Here is a 15,834-nt window from a genome sequence, read left to right as displayed (position 1 = left end):
ATCGCAGCAACTACAACTCCCAAATGACAGATTCAATCCCTCCAACCCTACCAGTATTCAAATTTGGGCGTATCGAGTATTTGTACTAAATTTGGTCCAGTGAATGAAAATACATCCTGCACATCAGGATATTTACATTATGATTCACAACAGGAGCAAAATGACAGTTATAAAGTAGCACCAAAAATATGGTTGTGGGTCACCACAACATGAGGAATTTTATTAAGGGGTCACAGCATTAGGAAACTTGAGAACCACTGCGATAGAGGCAATTGCCATTTTCTTATTTTCCTGATGAAAATGAGGGTTTGCCCGCTCACAGTCACTACTAACATGTATCCCCAAGGTGCCTCCAGTGACACAACTCTAAAAGAACACAACAAACGTGTCTCCCTTTGGTAGTCACAACCGAGGGTTACGTTTTGGTCCTTCCTTCCTTCCTGTTGCAGGTGGTGAAGCGCTTCCGCGAGGGCGGCTACAACACCTTGGTCTCCACCTGCGTGGGAGAGGAAGGCCTGGACATCGGGGAGGTCGACCTCATCGTCTGCTTCGACGCCCAGAAGAGCCCCATCCGCCTGGTGCAGCGCATGGGCCGAACGGGGCGCAAGCGGCAGGGGCGCATCGTGGTCATCCTCTCCGAAGGACGGGAAGAGCGGGTGAGAGACGAGGGAGCAGAACCCCATTGTTGTGTGGTTTCTAGGCTGTATGGCTGTGCTCTGGAAGTATTTTCCAACGTTTCACCATGTTCAAAAATGGAAAAACGTTATGTTCCTGGTGTTATGTTTGTGCTCCAGTCCAGCCCCTTCTAACCAGGAACATAACCAGAAAAAAAGAGATCACACCAATTGAAAGGTTGACAGTTCAAAGCCCAGGTTGGGTTGAGCACCTGACCTTCAGCCCAGCTTACTGTCCACCTATTTATTTATTTATTTATTTACGCACATTTATAGCCCGCCAGTCAAGACCCAGATGCTTGCAAACAATGCCAGACACAAAATAAAGGTCCAAACACAGCTTTATTGAAGGCAAAAGAACCAAAAACGCACTTAACAGCAATGCAGAAGGTCCAATGAGTAATTTGGCACCAAAAATGAATCAATAGGGCAAACTGAAATATGATCTGGATTATAGTGTAGACTCTTAATCCGGATTAAACTAAAAATGTAGTAATTCGCTTGAAAATCAAAACAGAGCGCAAACACAGTCTTTAAAGCTGGAAAAACGTATTTTCATAACAAAAAGTAGTTAGAGTCACTAAGATATTAATAAGCAAAGTCCAGAAATCCTGAAAGCGAAGTCAAACCGGTCTGTGGTCAATCCAAAGTAGAGTGAAGCTGGAACGCTGGAAACGCTGGAGAAACAGAGGTTCAGGAACACACGAGGCTGAAGCCCAGGACCCAAGGTACAGTACAAAGAATACGTCCCATAAGACACTTTGCTTCCTGCAACTAAATGTGCCAACAGAACCCCCTTATATCTCACAAATCATCCTCAGAGCTTGATGAGCTCCCCACCTTATATTTGTATATGTCCCTTATATTTTGCACACGGGTCCAATCCAACTCATCCCCCTCCATGCTACTCTCAGCCCCAGAACTCTGTCCAAAACCCAAAAAGTCTTCTTCATCGGTTGGAGCACAAAGTATCTCCCGAATACGCTTCCTTTGCAATTCCCCCTCTGACTCTGGCTCACGAGCAGTCCTCTTTACTCCTCTATTCCCTTCCCCACTCTCCATGTCGTAATCTGAGAAGCCAGGAAACGTATCGTATCGGAATCACTGGGAGCCATGAGGATTTCTCGGATGCGCTGACGCTGCCGCTCTCCCTCCGACTCCCGAGGAGACCTTTCCCCTCTGCTACTAGGAGTAGCAACTCTGTCAGCACGCTGAACTACAACACCGCCTTTCTCAACCATATGGCAACTCAAGGCGGGTTACAGATTGGCACGATTCAGTGCCCTGCATTAATAAAAGTGCGATTAAAAACAGTCAACATAACAATATAAAAACCATTAAAACATGTAGTCACTGATGCCATCTTCTCAAAATCGTTTTCCAGTAACATCGCCTGGCCATTCTATGTTCATCATTCATGGTACCTATTCTGTTGCATTCTCAAAAGCTTGCTCAAAGAGCCAAGTTTTTACCTTTTTTTGGAAAGTCAGGAGGGAGGGGGGCGGTATTATATCCCTGGGGAGGGAGTTCCATAGCCAGGGGGCCACCACTGAGAAGGCCTTGTCCCTGCCAATCATGCTTGCGATGATATTAAGCTCCCCAGATGATATTAAGCTTCTAGATTTATTTATTATTTATTTAAAGCATTTATATTCCGCCCTTCTCACCCCGAAGGTGAGTCAGGGCGGAGCACAACATATAAATGGCAAACATTCAACGCCGAAATATATTAGACCATACACATACAAAAGCATTAAAATCACTTATCTTGATGTTGAAATCCACTAGTTAAAGCTGTCTCAACAACCATATTGGAAGCTTTTAAGCAGAGGCTGGATGGCCATCTGTCAGGGCTGCTTTGAATGCAATATTCCTGCTTCTTGGCAGAATGAGGTTGGACTGGACGGCCCATGAGGTCTCTTCCAACTCTTTGATTCTATGATTCTATGATTCTATATCGAATTTGGTTGGCATACTAAGGGTTCCTGTCGCTGCCTCATTGCCCAGTCCCAAAGGCTCGGTCCCACAGCCACGTTTTTATCATCCTTCTAAAGGACAAGTGGGAGGGGGCTGACCTGATCTCATTAGGAAGGGAGTTCCATAGCTGAGGGGCAATCACCAAGAAGGCCCTGCCTCTCGTCCCCGCCAAACGCGCCTGTGATGGTGGTGGGACTGAGAGCAGGGCCTCCCCAGAAGATCTTAATCTCCGCGGTGGTTCATAGGGGGAGATGCGTTCGGACAGGTAATTTGTGCTAAAACAAAGTCATGTTCGCCTCTCCTTGCAAGGAAGCCCTATAGCAGTGTTTCTCAACCTGGGGGTCGGGACCCCTGGGGGGGTCGCGAGGGGGTGTCGGAGGGGTCACCAAAGACAATCAGGATACACAGTATTCTCTGCTGGTAATGGGAGTTCTGTGTGGGAAGTCTGGCCCAATTCTATCATTGGTGGGGTTCAGAATGCTCTCTGATTGTAGGTGAACTATAAATCCCAGCAACTACAACTCCCAAATGACAAGGTCTATTTCCCCCAAACTCCCAACAGTGTTCACATTTAGGCATATTGAGTATCCGTGCCAAGTTTAGTCCAGATCTATCATTGTTTGAGTCCACAGTGCTTTCTGGAGATAGATGAACTACAACTCCCAAACTCAAGGCCAATGCCCACCTAACCCTTTCATTATTTTTTGCTGGTCATGGGCATTCTGTGTGCCAAGTTTGGGTCAATTCCATCTCTGGTGGAGTTCAGAATGCTCTTTGATTGTAGATCTATAAATCCCAGGAACTACAACTCCCAAATTACAAAATCAGTCCTCCCCCAACCCCACTAGCATTTACATGTGGGTGCATTGGGTATTTGTGCCCAGTTTGGTCCAGTGAATGAAAATACATCTTGCATATCTGATATTTACATTATGATTTATAACAGTAGTAAAATGACTGTTATGAAGTAGCAACGAAAACAATATTATGGTTGGGGGTCACCACAACATGGGGGACTGTATTAAGGGGTCACGGCATTAGGAAGGTTGAGAACCACTGCCCTACAGAATCCACTGGAGTGTGTGTACAGCTAGGATTTTCAGTTGTGCAGGACACCCATGTGCCAAATCCCCTCTGTTTTTGCAGACTTACAACCAAAGCCAGTGCAACCGGAAGAGCCTCCTCAAAGCTCTTTCCGAGAACAAGGGGCTGCGCTTGTACCAGCACAGTCCGCGCATGATTCCGGAAGGCATCGACCCACAGATGCACCAGGTGGTCATCGCACCCAAAGAGGAGGAAGAAGAGGAGGAAGAGGAGGAGGAGGAGGCAGAGAGCCCCAAGGACAGCAGAGGGGGTGCTTTCCCCCAGCAGTGGCTCCCCTATCCCGCTGGCACAGGTAAGGAGGGGCCAGGTGGGGGCACACCTGTGGACCGAGTGGACATACAAGGGGGCATCCTTCCTTGTCTCCCAAGACACGGGATATTAAGAGAATCTTCCATTGTTATCCCCACTCTTAATGTTGACCAGTCATGTATTTGGTGCTGACACAAACAATAGGAATACTTAGATTGATGTTTTTGTCTAAGAGCTTTTATAATACACTAGCGGTCCCCTGCCAGGCATTGCTGTGGCCCAGTCTGGTGATCTGGAAAATCTGGTTTCTAATATAGAATCATAGAATCAAAGAGTTGGAAGAGACCTCATGGGCCATCCAGTCCAACCCTATTCTGCCAAGAAGCAGGAATATTGCATTCAAATCACCCCTGACAGATGGCCATCCAGCCTCTGCTTAAAAGCTTCCAAAGAAGGAGCCTCCACCACATTCCCTCCGGGGCAGAGAGTTCCACTGCTGAACGGCTCTCACAGTCAGGAAGTTCTTCCTAATGTTCAGATGGAATCTCCTCTACGTAATGTCTTTCTGCTTGGGGGTAAACAGTATTTCTTCTTGTTTCTTCACCAGTGTTGATGTGGAGATGGTCTCGTTTGCCTCCTCTGGAACAGGCAACATATCATTGTCCTTCTTTAGGGGTCCCTTTCAAATCTTTGATACTGCATCTGCCATATATATATGTGTGTGTGTGTGAATGGCTGGATGGCCCTTTGTCAGGAGGGCTTTGATTATGTTTTCTTGCCCTAGTGAAGGGAGTTGGACTGGATGGCCTTAAGGCAGCATTTCTCAACCTGGGAAGTCAAGACCCGGGGGCGGGGGCTCACCAGGGGGTGTCAGAAGGGTCACCAAAGACCACCAGAAAACACAGTATTTTCTGTTGGGCATGAGGGTTCTGTGTGGGAAGTTTGCCCCAATTATGTCATTGGTGGGGCTCAGAATGCTCAAGGTCTATTTCCTCCAAACTCCACCTATGTTTATATTTGGGCATATTGAGTGCTTGTGCCAAGTTTGGTCCAAATCCATCATTGTTTGAGTGCTCTCTAAATGTAGGTGAACTACAACTCCTAAACTCAAGGTCAATGCCCACCAAACCCTTCTAGTGTTTTCTGTTGGTCAAGGGAGTTCTGTGTGGCAAGTTTGGTTCAATTCCATTGTTGGTGGAGTTCAGAATGCTCTTTGATTGTGGGTGAACAATCCCAGCAACTACAACTCTCAAATGACAAAATCATAATATTAGAGGGATGGTGATTCCTTGTGTCGTGAGACGTTTTGTTGCCAAATTTGGTGTGATTTCGTTCATTGGTTCTTTTCATAGAATCATAGAATCAAAGAGTTGGAAGAGACCTCCTGGGCCATCCAGTCCAGCCCCATTCTGCCAAGAAGCAGGAACATTGCATTCAAAGCACCCCTGACAGATGGCCATCCAGCCTCAGCTTAAAAGCTTCCAAGGAAGGAGCCTCCACCACACTCTGGGGCAGAGAGTTCCACTACTGAATGGCTCTCACAGTCAGGAAGTTCTTCCTCATGTTCAGATGGAATCTCCTCTCTTGTAGTTTGAAGCCATTGTTCCGCGTCCTAGTCTCCAAGGAAGCAGAAAACAAGCTTGCTCCCTCCTCCTCCCTGTGACTTCCTCTCACATATATATACATGGCTATCGTATCTCCTCTCATCCTTTTCTTCTTCAGGCAAAACATGCCCAGCTCCTTAAGCCGCTCCTCATAGGGCTTGTTCTCCAGACCCTTGATCATTTTAGTCGCCCTCCTCTGGACACATTCCAGCTTGTCAACATCTCTCTTGAATTGTGGTGCCCAGAATAGGACACAATATTCCAGGTGTGGTCTGACCAAAGCGGAATAGAGCATGGGGAGCATGACTTCCCTGGACCTAGACACTAGGCTCCTTTTGATGCAGGACAACATCCCACTGGCTTTTTTTGCTGCCACATCACATTCCTGGCTCATGTTTACCTTCCTGTCCACGAGGACTCCAAGATCTTTTTCACACGTACTGCTCTCGAGCCAGGCCTCATCGTCCCCCATTCTGTCTCTTTGCATTTCATTTTTTCTGCCAAAGTGGAGTATCTTGCATTTGTCACTGTTGAACTTCATTTTGTTAGTTTTGGCCCATCATCTCTCAAGTCTGTCAAGATCGTTTTGAATTCTGCTCCTGTCCTCTGGAGTATTGGCTCTCCCTCCCAATTTGGTGTCGTCTGCAAACTTGATGGTCCTGCCTTCTAACCCTTCATCTAAGAACTTTAAGATCGGCTGAGGAGGCCCTGCTCTCCATCCCAACCTCTTTGCAAGCATGAGTGGTTGGAATGAGAGACAGGGTATTCTCAGTGGTGGCCCCTTGGCTTTGGAACTCCTTCCCCAGTGATATCAGGCAGGCCCCATCTCTTCTAGTCTTCAGAAAGAAAAATGGATTAATGGAATCATGTACCATACTTTATATGTTTTTAACCTTTTTTTATTCTATGTATTTTATTTGCTGACTGTTTTAACTGTTTTTGGTTTATGGAATATGTTTTATAACTATGCTGAGCGGCATTGAATCTTTCCGGAGTCGTAAGCCTCCATCAGACCCCCTGCAGGGGTGAGAAAGGCCAGGTACAGATGAAGCCAATCTATATAAATAAAAATGTCATGTTCATTTGTGGGATGAACAGAACTCAAAAACCACTGGGGGAATTGACACCAAATTTGGACACAAGATACCTATCAGGCCAACAAGTGACCATCACTCATAAAAACATTGAAAAACACAGTGGTGATGAGGTCACTACCTCTGAGGATGCTTGCCATAGATGCAGGCAAAACGTCAGGAGAGAATGCCTGTAGAAAATGGCCATATAGCCTGAAAAAACCTACAACGACCCAGTGATTCTGGCCATGAAAGCCTTTGACAATACAGAGCGTGGAGATGCTATTGCGTGTTTATGTTTGCCGGGGGAGTCATCTCCACACTCTCTTTCGGACTACAGCTCGCAGCATCCCCTAGACCAGGCCCTTTAGGAGAGGAGGGTGATCCAAATGCACTGCTTCCAAGCTGCAAGCTTTCTTCTCCTTGGATTTCTTTGAGAGCATCCCAATCCCTGTGTATTTGCCATTTCTTATTCCTGGACTGCAACTCCCAGCTATCCTCCAGGTAGATAGATTAGATAGAGATAGGTAGGTAGGTAGGTAGGTAGGTAGGTAGATTGATCAGGAGGACTGCTGGGAGTTGCACTCCAAGAATAGTTAGAGAAGGAAGAACAGTTAGAAAGAGGAAGGGAAAGAAAAGAAGAGGGGAGTTGGAAGGGAAGAAGAAGGAAGGAAGGAAGGAGAGGAGGAAAGAAAAAGGGGAGGGAAGGAAGGAAGGAAGAGAGAGAGGGAGGGAGAGAAGGTTGGTCACAGCAACGCATGGTGGGTACAGCTAGTCTATATAAATAAAAATGTAATGTTCGTTTGTGGAATTCACAGAACTCAAAAACCACTGAGCGAATTGACACCAAATTTGGACACAAGACACCTAACAACCCAATGTATGTCCTTCACTCAAAAAATTTTGATTTTGTCATTTAGGAGTTCTAGTTGCTTATTTATTTATCGTGTCATCCGCAACCAGAACATTGTATTACATTTCTAACAGAACAAAACAAACAAACAGATTAGAAAAAACACAAATTTTGCAAACTTGGTAGCTGATTAAATGTCCTTTGAGCAGTATCTGGCCACTTGGAGTGCCTCTGGTGTTGCCACAAGGAGGTCCTCCATAGTTTCTAGTTCTAGTTGCTGGGATTTATAGTTAACCTACAATCAAAGAGCATTCTGAACTCCACCAATTATAGAATTGAACCAAACGTGGCATTCAGGACTCCCATTACCAACAGAAGACACTAGAAGTGTTTGGTGGGCATTAACCTTGAGTTTGGGAGTTGTAGTTCACCTACATCCAGAGAGCACTGTGGACTCAAACAATGATGGATCTGGACCAAAGTTGGCATGAATACCCAAATGTAGACACTGGTGGAGTTCGGCAAACAGAAAGAAATTACATATATTAGAAACCAACACTTTCTCATTACGTTATTTTCCAGATCACCAGACTGGGCCACAGCAACGCGTGGCAGGGGACGGCTAGTAAATAAGAAATAAGGAGTTGCAGCAGTTTAGCAGATCAGAAGCTTCTTGAGACGACACCAAATTGGGAGGGAGAGCCAATACTCCAGAAGACAGGATACAAAATGGGGGTTGCCTGGCTCGAGAGCAGTATGTGTGAAAAAGATCTTGAAGTCCTCATGGACAACAAGTTAAACATGAGCCAACAATGTGATGTGGGGGCAAAAACAATAACAACAATAACCATACTAATTGAAGGCACTAGGATTAGTATCAGTGTGGAAGACTAAGTGTGAGGCACCCTCCAGTTTTCCATTTTCACATCAGAGCATCTCTCCTCTCTACTTGTGGACAACAACTTAAACATGAGCCAACAATGTGATGTGGCGGCAAAAAAAGCCAATGGGATTTTGGCCTGCATCAATAGGAGCATAGTGTCTACATCCAGGGAAGTCATGCTCCCCATGCTCTATTCCGCTTTGGTTAGACCACACCTGGAATATTGTGTCCAATTCTGGGCACCACAATTCAAGAGAGATATTGTCAAGCAGGAATGTGTCCAGAGGAGGGCGACTAAAATGATCAAGGGTCTAGAGAACAAGCCCTATGAGGAGCGGCTTAAGGAGCTGGGCATGTTTAGCCTGAAGAAGAGAAGGCTGAGAGGAGATATGATAGCCATGTATAAGTATGTGAGAGGAAGCCACAGGGAGGAGGAGGGAGCAAGCTTGTTTTCTGCTTCCTTGGAGACTAGGACGCAATGGAGCAATGGCTTCAAGCTACAAGAGAGGAGATTCCATCTGAACATGAGGAAGAACTTCCTGACTGTGAGAGCTGTTCAGCAGTGGAACTCTCTGCCCCGGAGTGTGGTGGAGGCTCCTTCTTTGGAAGCTTTTAATCAGAGGCTGGATGGCCATCTGTCTGGGGTGCTTTGAATGCAATATTCCTGCTTCTTGGCAGAAGGGGGTTGGACCGGATGGCCCAGGAGGTCTCTTCTATGATTCTTTGATTCTATGAGCCTAGAGTAGAGCGAATGAGCTTCAGCATTTCAGGAGCAGAGTCAAGCTTTAAAAGTTATGAAAGAGTTCATTGAAAGAACTACAAATCAGAAGAAGAATCAGTGCCTAGCTATTGAATTATGTCACTCTTAACTATGTAACTACATATCGATAGAAAAGTTAGTGATGATGGGCTATTGGGAATTGTGGGAATTGAGAATTGAAAACAGCTGGAGGTCCGGGCTATCCTAGACAGTCTGCCTTAGAATTGCGCTGTCTTTTTTGTGGTCTGTGGTGATGCCCTTTCTTCTCTCCGTGTCCAGGAGCAAAGCAGCGCCGTCCATCCGAAGGGTGGGGCCTTTCCCCAGAAGAGTTTGAAAGATGGAGCCGGTTGTATAAACTAGAACCTGGGGACGGCATTAAGACGCCCGTGCTGCCTCGAAGCCGCTTTGAAACGTTACCAGACGAGGAGACAGAAAGTGTAAGTTGGGCCCTGAGGGGCATGTCAGGGGTGACGGTTGCCATGTGGTTTTGAGGCAGCAGTGTAGTAATGGGTTGTTGTAGGGTTTTTTTTGGTTCTAGAGGCATTCTCTCCTGACGTTGCAAGCATCCTCAAATGTAGTGAGGTCCTCAGACCTCACTACCTCTGAGGATGCTTGCCATAGATGGAGGCGAAACGTCAGGAGAGAATGCCTCTAGAACATGGCCATATAGCCTGAAAAAACCTACAACAACCCAGTGATTCCGGCCATGAAAGCCTTCGACAATACTGTTCTGTCGCGCGCTGGGCCTGTAAAGAATTTCCTTTAGAACAGGACGTGCAACCTTTGCCCCGTGGGTAGCCAGGAGGCCCAAAGAGAAGTTCTCAGAGGTTTTCCACCACAAATAGTCTTTAGATGGCTTGTGAAGTATAACAAAGTCTTTTATTAATGAACAATCAAACAGAAACTTCTCTTGTCTTCAGAAAGTTAAACAAATGATCCCAGGCTTTTAGGCAACTGGTAGCTTCCTAAACTTGTCCACGAAGGACAGGCAACTGTCTTCAATAACTTCTTCTTTACTTTAAAGAAAAATCCCCCTTTTAACTTCCCCCATGCTGACTGTAATCTAACCCTTACTGATGAGGGCTCCGCTACCAGGTCAAACTGTTTCTCGAACGCCAAGTGGACCTACCAGTAAAGGCTTAGATGTTCTCCAGCTGGAGTTCTTTGATTTTTAGGGCTGTTTCCCTGGAAATCTTTGGAGACTCTTTAAGACTGTTCTCCCCTGGAAGGTCTTAAGGGTTGAAGCTTTTGTACAGGGGAAGCTTGCACACACCCTGTACATTATCTTTCCTTGCTGAGACTAACTAAAAAATGGCTCCCTTCCCTTCCCAATTGCCCTGAGCAAGGGGCGGAACCAAAACTTAACAATGATGGACAGGTGACTTGCCCTATGACTGCAACCAAAGGAAGCCACCTATCTGCAGAGTCCCTGAAACCTAGGACTGCAAACAAACATTCAATACAAAGCAAATAAAGTTGGAGCTCCTGATACAGCCATACCAGCACAAATACAGTGTAGCAATGGTGAGTCTAGGGACCATATTTTCGTTCTTGCGGACCACTGGTGGTCCACGGACTACAGGTTGGGAACCCCTGACCTGGAGGGCCTAATTGGCTCATGCCTGTCCTTGGATCATTAATGAGGATGGTCAAAACACAGCAGTGATGAGCAGGCAGCCTTTTTTTTTTTTTGTGTGACTATTCTTCAAGAATTTTATAGAGGGAAATAATGTGATGCAGGGGTGTGCCCAGTAAACCATACATTATGTATTGTGTTGTTTTTAGTGCTCTCTTTGGAGAGATAAAGCAGAATGAATAGCAATACTCCTCTTCGTCATCCTCTTTCTTGACTTCGGTGTTTCTGTTGGTGTGGCTCCCAGGTGCCTGCGTCCGAAGAGGTGCATGCGCTCTCCTTGACCGAGTGGAGCCTCTGGCAGAGCCGCCCTTTCCCTACTCTCCTGGTGGACCATTCGGACCGTTGCCGCCACTTCATTGACCTCATGGACATGATAGAGCGGATGCGGCATGAGGAGGTGAGTGCGCCCTTGGAGGCCCCAACACCTGCGTCCTGAAAGGGTATTTGTTCCTGGGTTATAAATGCCAGGTGGTGTTGTATTTCAATGTCAATGTCACTTTTGTGTAGAGGTGGCTGCCAAGGGAGCAGAAATCTATATATATAAATCTGTTAGGTTGGTTCAACCGGACAGCAAAACTCACAAACCCCCAAACGAAACTTAACCAAACTTCCCATGCCCATAACACAACCCACAAGGTACAAACATATCTACTCAAAATGAAAAACAACACAACAACACACTCACAAAACGGCAAAACAACTGAGCATGTGCATTGGTGCCCAGCCACAAGTTCCCTGGCGCGCGCACACAGCCTTCCGGCCAACGTTCCCTCTGCAGAAGCCATGCCCACTCCAAGCCCCGCCGCACCGCTTCCCGCACACACACACCCCCTGCCGCACGCACACACATAACCCCACGCTCCATCACTCCCCCCGCCACCGCACACACACACGCAACCCCACGCTCCATCACTCCCCCCGCCGCTGCACAAACACACGCAACCCCACGCTCCATCACTCCCCCCGCCGCCACACACACACAACCCCACGCTCCATCACCCCCCCGCCGCCGCACACACACACACAACCGCAGGCTCCATCATTCCCCCCGCTGCTGCACACACATAATAGTCCAGATATCTACCTCAACTTTGATAAGTTTTACTATAGGCCACAGCAACGCATGGCAGGGCACAGCTAGTAGATTTATAAGCAAGCACCTTAGTCTCCCTATGGATGTCCTGATTCTCAAACATTCTCTGCTTCATTCGGAAGAATGCTGCACTTGCAGAGCTCAGGCGGTGTTGTATTTCAGTGTCAATGTTGACTTTTGTGTAGAGGTGGCTGCCAAGGGAGCAGAAATAGATTTATAAGTAAGCACCTTGGTCTCCCTATGGATGTCCTGATTCTCAAACACTCTCTGCTTCATTCGGAAGAATGCTGCACTCGCAGAGCTCAGGCGGTGTTGTATTTCAGTGTCAATGTTGACTTTTGTGGAGGGGTGGCTGCCAAGGGAGCAGAAATAGATTTATAAGCAAGCACCTTAGTGTCCCTATGGATGTCCCGGTCCCCAAACACTCTCTGTTTCATTCGGAAAAATGCTGCACTCGCAGAGCTCAGGCGGTGTTGTATTTCAGTGTCAATGTTGACTTTTGTGGAGAGGTGGCTGCCAAGAGAGCAGAAATAGATTTATAAGCAAGCACCTTACTATCCCTATGGATGTCCCCATGCTAAAACACTCTCTGCTTCATTTGGAAAAATGCTGCACTCGCAGAGCTCAGACGGTGTTGTATTTCGGTGTCATTGTTGACTTTTGTGGAGGGGTGGCTGCCAAGGGAGCGGAAATGGTCCACATTTTCTAATGTCACACCATTAAGCTGTATGCACTCATATGTTGTATGTATTTTACTGTGTTGTTATTGTGTTTTGGTTTTACTTTATTGGATGTCCCATTTCTCAAACATTCTCTGCTTCATTCGGAAGAATGCTGCACTCGCAGAGCTCAGGCGGTGTTCTATTTCAGTGTCAGTGTTGACTTTGGTGGAGAGGTGGCTGCCAAGGGAGCGGAAATGCTCAACATTTTCTAATGTTACACCATTAAGCTATATTTCTGGCCTTGGAGAGGGATTGGCTGGTGACTGCTGGAAGAGCACTTTGGTTTACTTGATGTTCAATGACAGGCCAAGCTTCTCATTACTTTATTGTAATGTGATGTTGGGCTAGGCATCGTGTAAGCCACCCCGAGTCCCCATTGAGGAGATGGAGCAGGGTATTAAATAAAGTATTATTATTATTATTATTATTATTATTTCTGGCATTGGAGACGGATTGGCTGGTGACTGCTGGAATTCACACCTACCTCCAACAGACAAGAGTTCTTTCTCCAATCTGGACATTCCACAGATATTTAAATTCCATTTTCCTAGTTTCCAACAGACCTCACAACTTCTGAGGATGCCTGCCATAGATGCAGGCGAAATGTCAGGAGAGAATGCTTCTGGAACATGGCCAGACAGCCTGGATTACACACAGCAACCTAGTGCCGTGATGGTGAACCTATGACATGCATGTCAGCACTGACACGCATGGCTATTTTTGATGACACGCAGCCACATGCGGCCGCATACAGAGAAGTACATCTTACAAGAGCCAATCTAATTCCATCCTTAAATTTGTAAAAGGTTCTACAAATTTAACATCTGCACGTTTGAGCATTGTTCACTCCATAACTCAGCATGGAACATACATTTTTCTTAAAAGATCTTGGACTCCTCGTGGACAACAAGTTAAACATGAGCCAACAATGTGATGTGGCAGCAAAAAAAGCCAATGGGATTTTGGCCTGCATCAAGAGGAGCCTAGTGTCTAAGTCCAGGGAAGTCATGCTCCCCATGCTCTATTCTGTTTTGGTTAGACCACATCTGGAATATTGTGTCCAATTCTGGGCACCACAATTCAAGAGAGATATTGACAAGCTGGAATGTGTCCAGAGGAGGGCGACTGAAATGATCAAAGGTCTGGAGAACAAGCCCTATGAGGAGCGGCTTAAGGAGCTGGGCATGTTTAGCCTGAAGAAGAGAAGGCTGAGATGAGACATGATAGCCGTGTATAAATATGTGAGAGGAAGCCACAGGGAGGAGGAGGGAGCAAGCTTGTTTTTTGCTTCCTTGGAGACTAGGACGCAAGGGAACAATGGCTTCAAACTACAAGAGAGGAGATTCCATCTGAACACGAGGAAGAACTTCCTGACTATGAGAGCCGTTCAGCAGTGGAACTCTCTGCCCCGGAGTGTGGTGGAGGCTCCTTCTTTGGAGGCTTTTAAACAGAGGCTGGATGGCCATCTGTTAGGGGTGATTTGAATGCAATATTCCTGCTTCTTGGCAGAATGGGGTTGGACTGGGTGGCCCAGGAGGTCTCTTCCAACTCTTTGATTCTATGATTCTATTTAAACTATAAATATTGCAAAATTATATTTTTTCCTCGAAGTTGACACCCCACCCAAAGTTATGCTCAGGTTTTTGGCAAATTTTGACACACCAAGCTCAAATGGTTGCCCATCACTGACCTAGTGATTCCAGCCATGAAAGCCTTCGACAATACATCTCCTCGATCTCTGTCGTCACATGGATAGTTTCCAAGCCAAATGCCACCCTTCCAATATCTGTGCATTTCATGTTTATGGCCATCGTGTTGGGCCGTTCCTGTCTCTCTGTTGACATTCATTTTGTTTGTTTTGGCCAATCAGCTCTCTCATCTCAGACCCACTTGTGAGATGTTGGATTTCGACTTAACGAGTTCTGAGAAAATGGGTTTATGAGCAGACCCTAACATCGTATCTCATGTATCATAGAATCATAGAATCATAGAATCAAAGAGTTGGAAGAGACCTCATGGGCCATCTAGTCCAACCCCATTCTGCCAAGAAGCAGGAATATTGCATTCAAAGCACCCCTGACAGATGGCCATCCAGCCTCTGCTTCAAAGCTTCCAAAGAAGGAGCCTCCACCACACCCCGGGGCAGAGAGTTCCACTGCTGAACGGCTCTCACAGTCAGGAAGTTCTTCCTAATGTTCAGGTGGAATCTCCTCTCTTGTAGTTTGAAGCCATGGCTCCATTGCGTCCTAGTCTCCAAGGAAGCAGAAAACAAGCTTGCTCCCTCCTCCTCCCTGTGGCTTCCTCTCACATATTTATACATGGCTATCATATCTCCTCTCAGCCTTCTCTTCTTCAGGCTAAACATGCCCAGTTCCCTAAGCCGCTCCTCATAGGGCTTGTTCTCCAGACCCTTGATCATTTTAGTCGCCCTCCTCTGGACACATTCCAGCTTGTCCAGCTTGTTCTTTTTCTCCAGGTGGGAAAAAAAGGAAAGGAAGGAGCATGTCTCCTTGTTCTGCACCTGGGTGCGCATTCATATACAGCCCCATTAAAGGTGCTGTGATTGCCTTCTGCGCGCATTGCTAAGGCAACATGGACAGGATGTGCTCTTCCACCAACAGCCCTTTGGCCTGGCAGCGCATGTAACCGTTACGAAACATTTATGAAATGGTTGTGATCCTTTAACCCCTCTTTCGGATCAGGTTCTTGGAAATCAGGCCAGATCTTGCGCAGATACCAGGAGGACATCCGGCCGGCCTGAAAGTTATATCTCCGTTACGTATACAGTTAGCATGATTGAAAAATATCATTTACTTATGAGAAAAATTTCACGTAACACGGTTATGTATATACCGTGATTATTATTAAAAAGCATCATTTACTTTATTGAAAACATTTCACGTAACACGGTTATATATATTATTAAAAAGCATCATTTACTTAATTGAAAACATTTCACATAACATGGTTGTCTTGTTACGTTGTTTATCCATTATGTCGGAACCCAGACACCTTAAAGAGCCAGAGTCAAGTATATTTCCAAAAGTAGAGTTTATTTAAACAAAGCAAAAGGGACTCAGAGACACAACTTAGTGTCTCTGGTCAAAACTCAAAAGTAGCAACTAGTTCTAGTTCAAAAGGTAAACTGAAGCAATAACAAACAAAGAACCGCAAGGACTACTGCAACGCTCTCTACGTGGGGCTGC

General features: G+C 46.2%; 1 protein-coding gene across 1 annotated transcript in view; it reads left to right on the top strand.

Moving 5' to 3' along the window:
- Positions 1–15,834, top strand: part of FANCM (FA complementation group M) — a 103,558-nt gene that overhangs the window by 61,533 nt on the left and 26,191 nt on the right. The window contains exons 10-13 of the mRNA XM_067463152.1: positions 450–656; positions 3,798–4,047; positions 9,457–9,614; positions 11,058–11,210. Of these exons, the coding sequence (XP_067319253.1) occupies positions 450–656; positions 3,798–4,047; positions 9,457–9,614; positions 11,058–11,210 (768 nt within the window). The remainder of the gene's footprint in view (positions 1–449; positions 657–3,797; positions 4,048–9,456; positions 9,615–11,057; positions 11,211–15,834) is intronic.

This window comes from Anolis sagrei, chromosome 1 (genome assembly GCF_037176765.1).
Source record: "Anolis sagrei isolate rAnoSag1 chromosome 1, rAnoSag1.mat, whole genome shotgun sequence".
NCBI classification, from domain to species: domain Eukaryota; kingdom Metazoa; phylum Chordata; class Lepidosauria; order Squamata; family Dactyloidae; genus Anolis; species Anolis sagrei.
The sequence above is the reverse complement of the archived record's forward strand: the minus strand, read 5'-3'. Positions and strand labels throughout refer to the sequence as shown.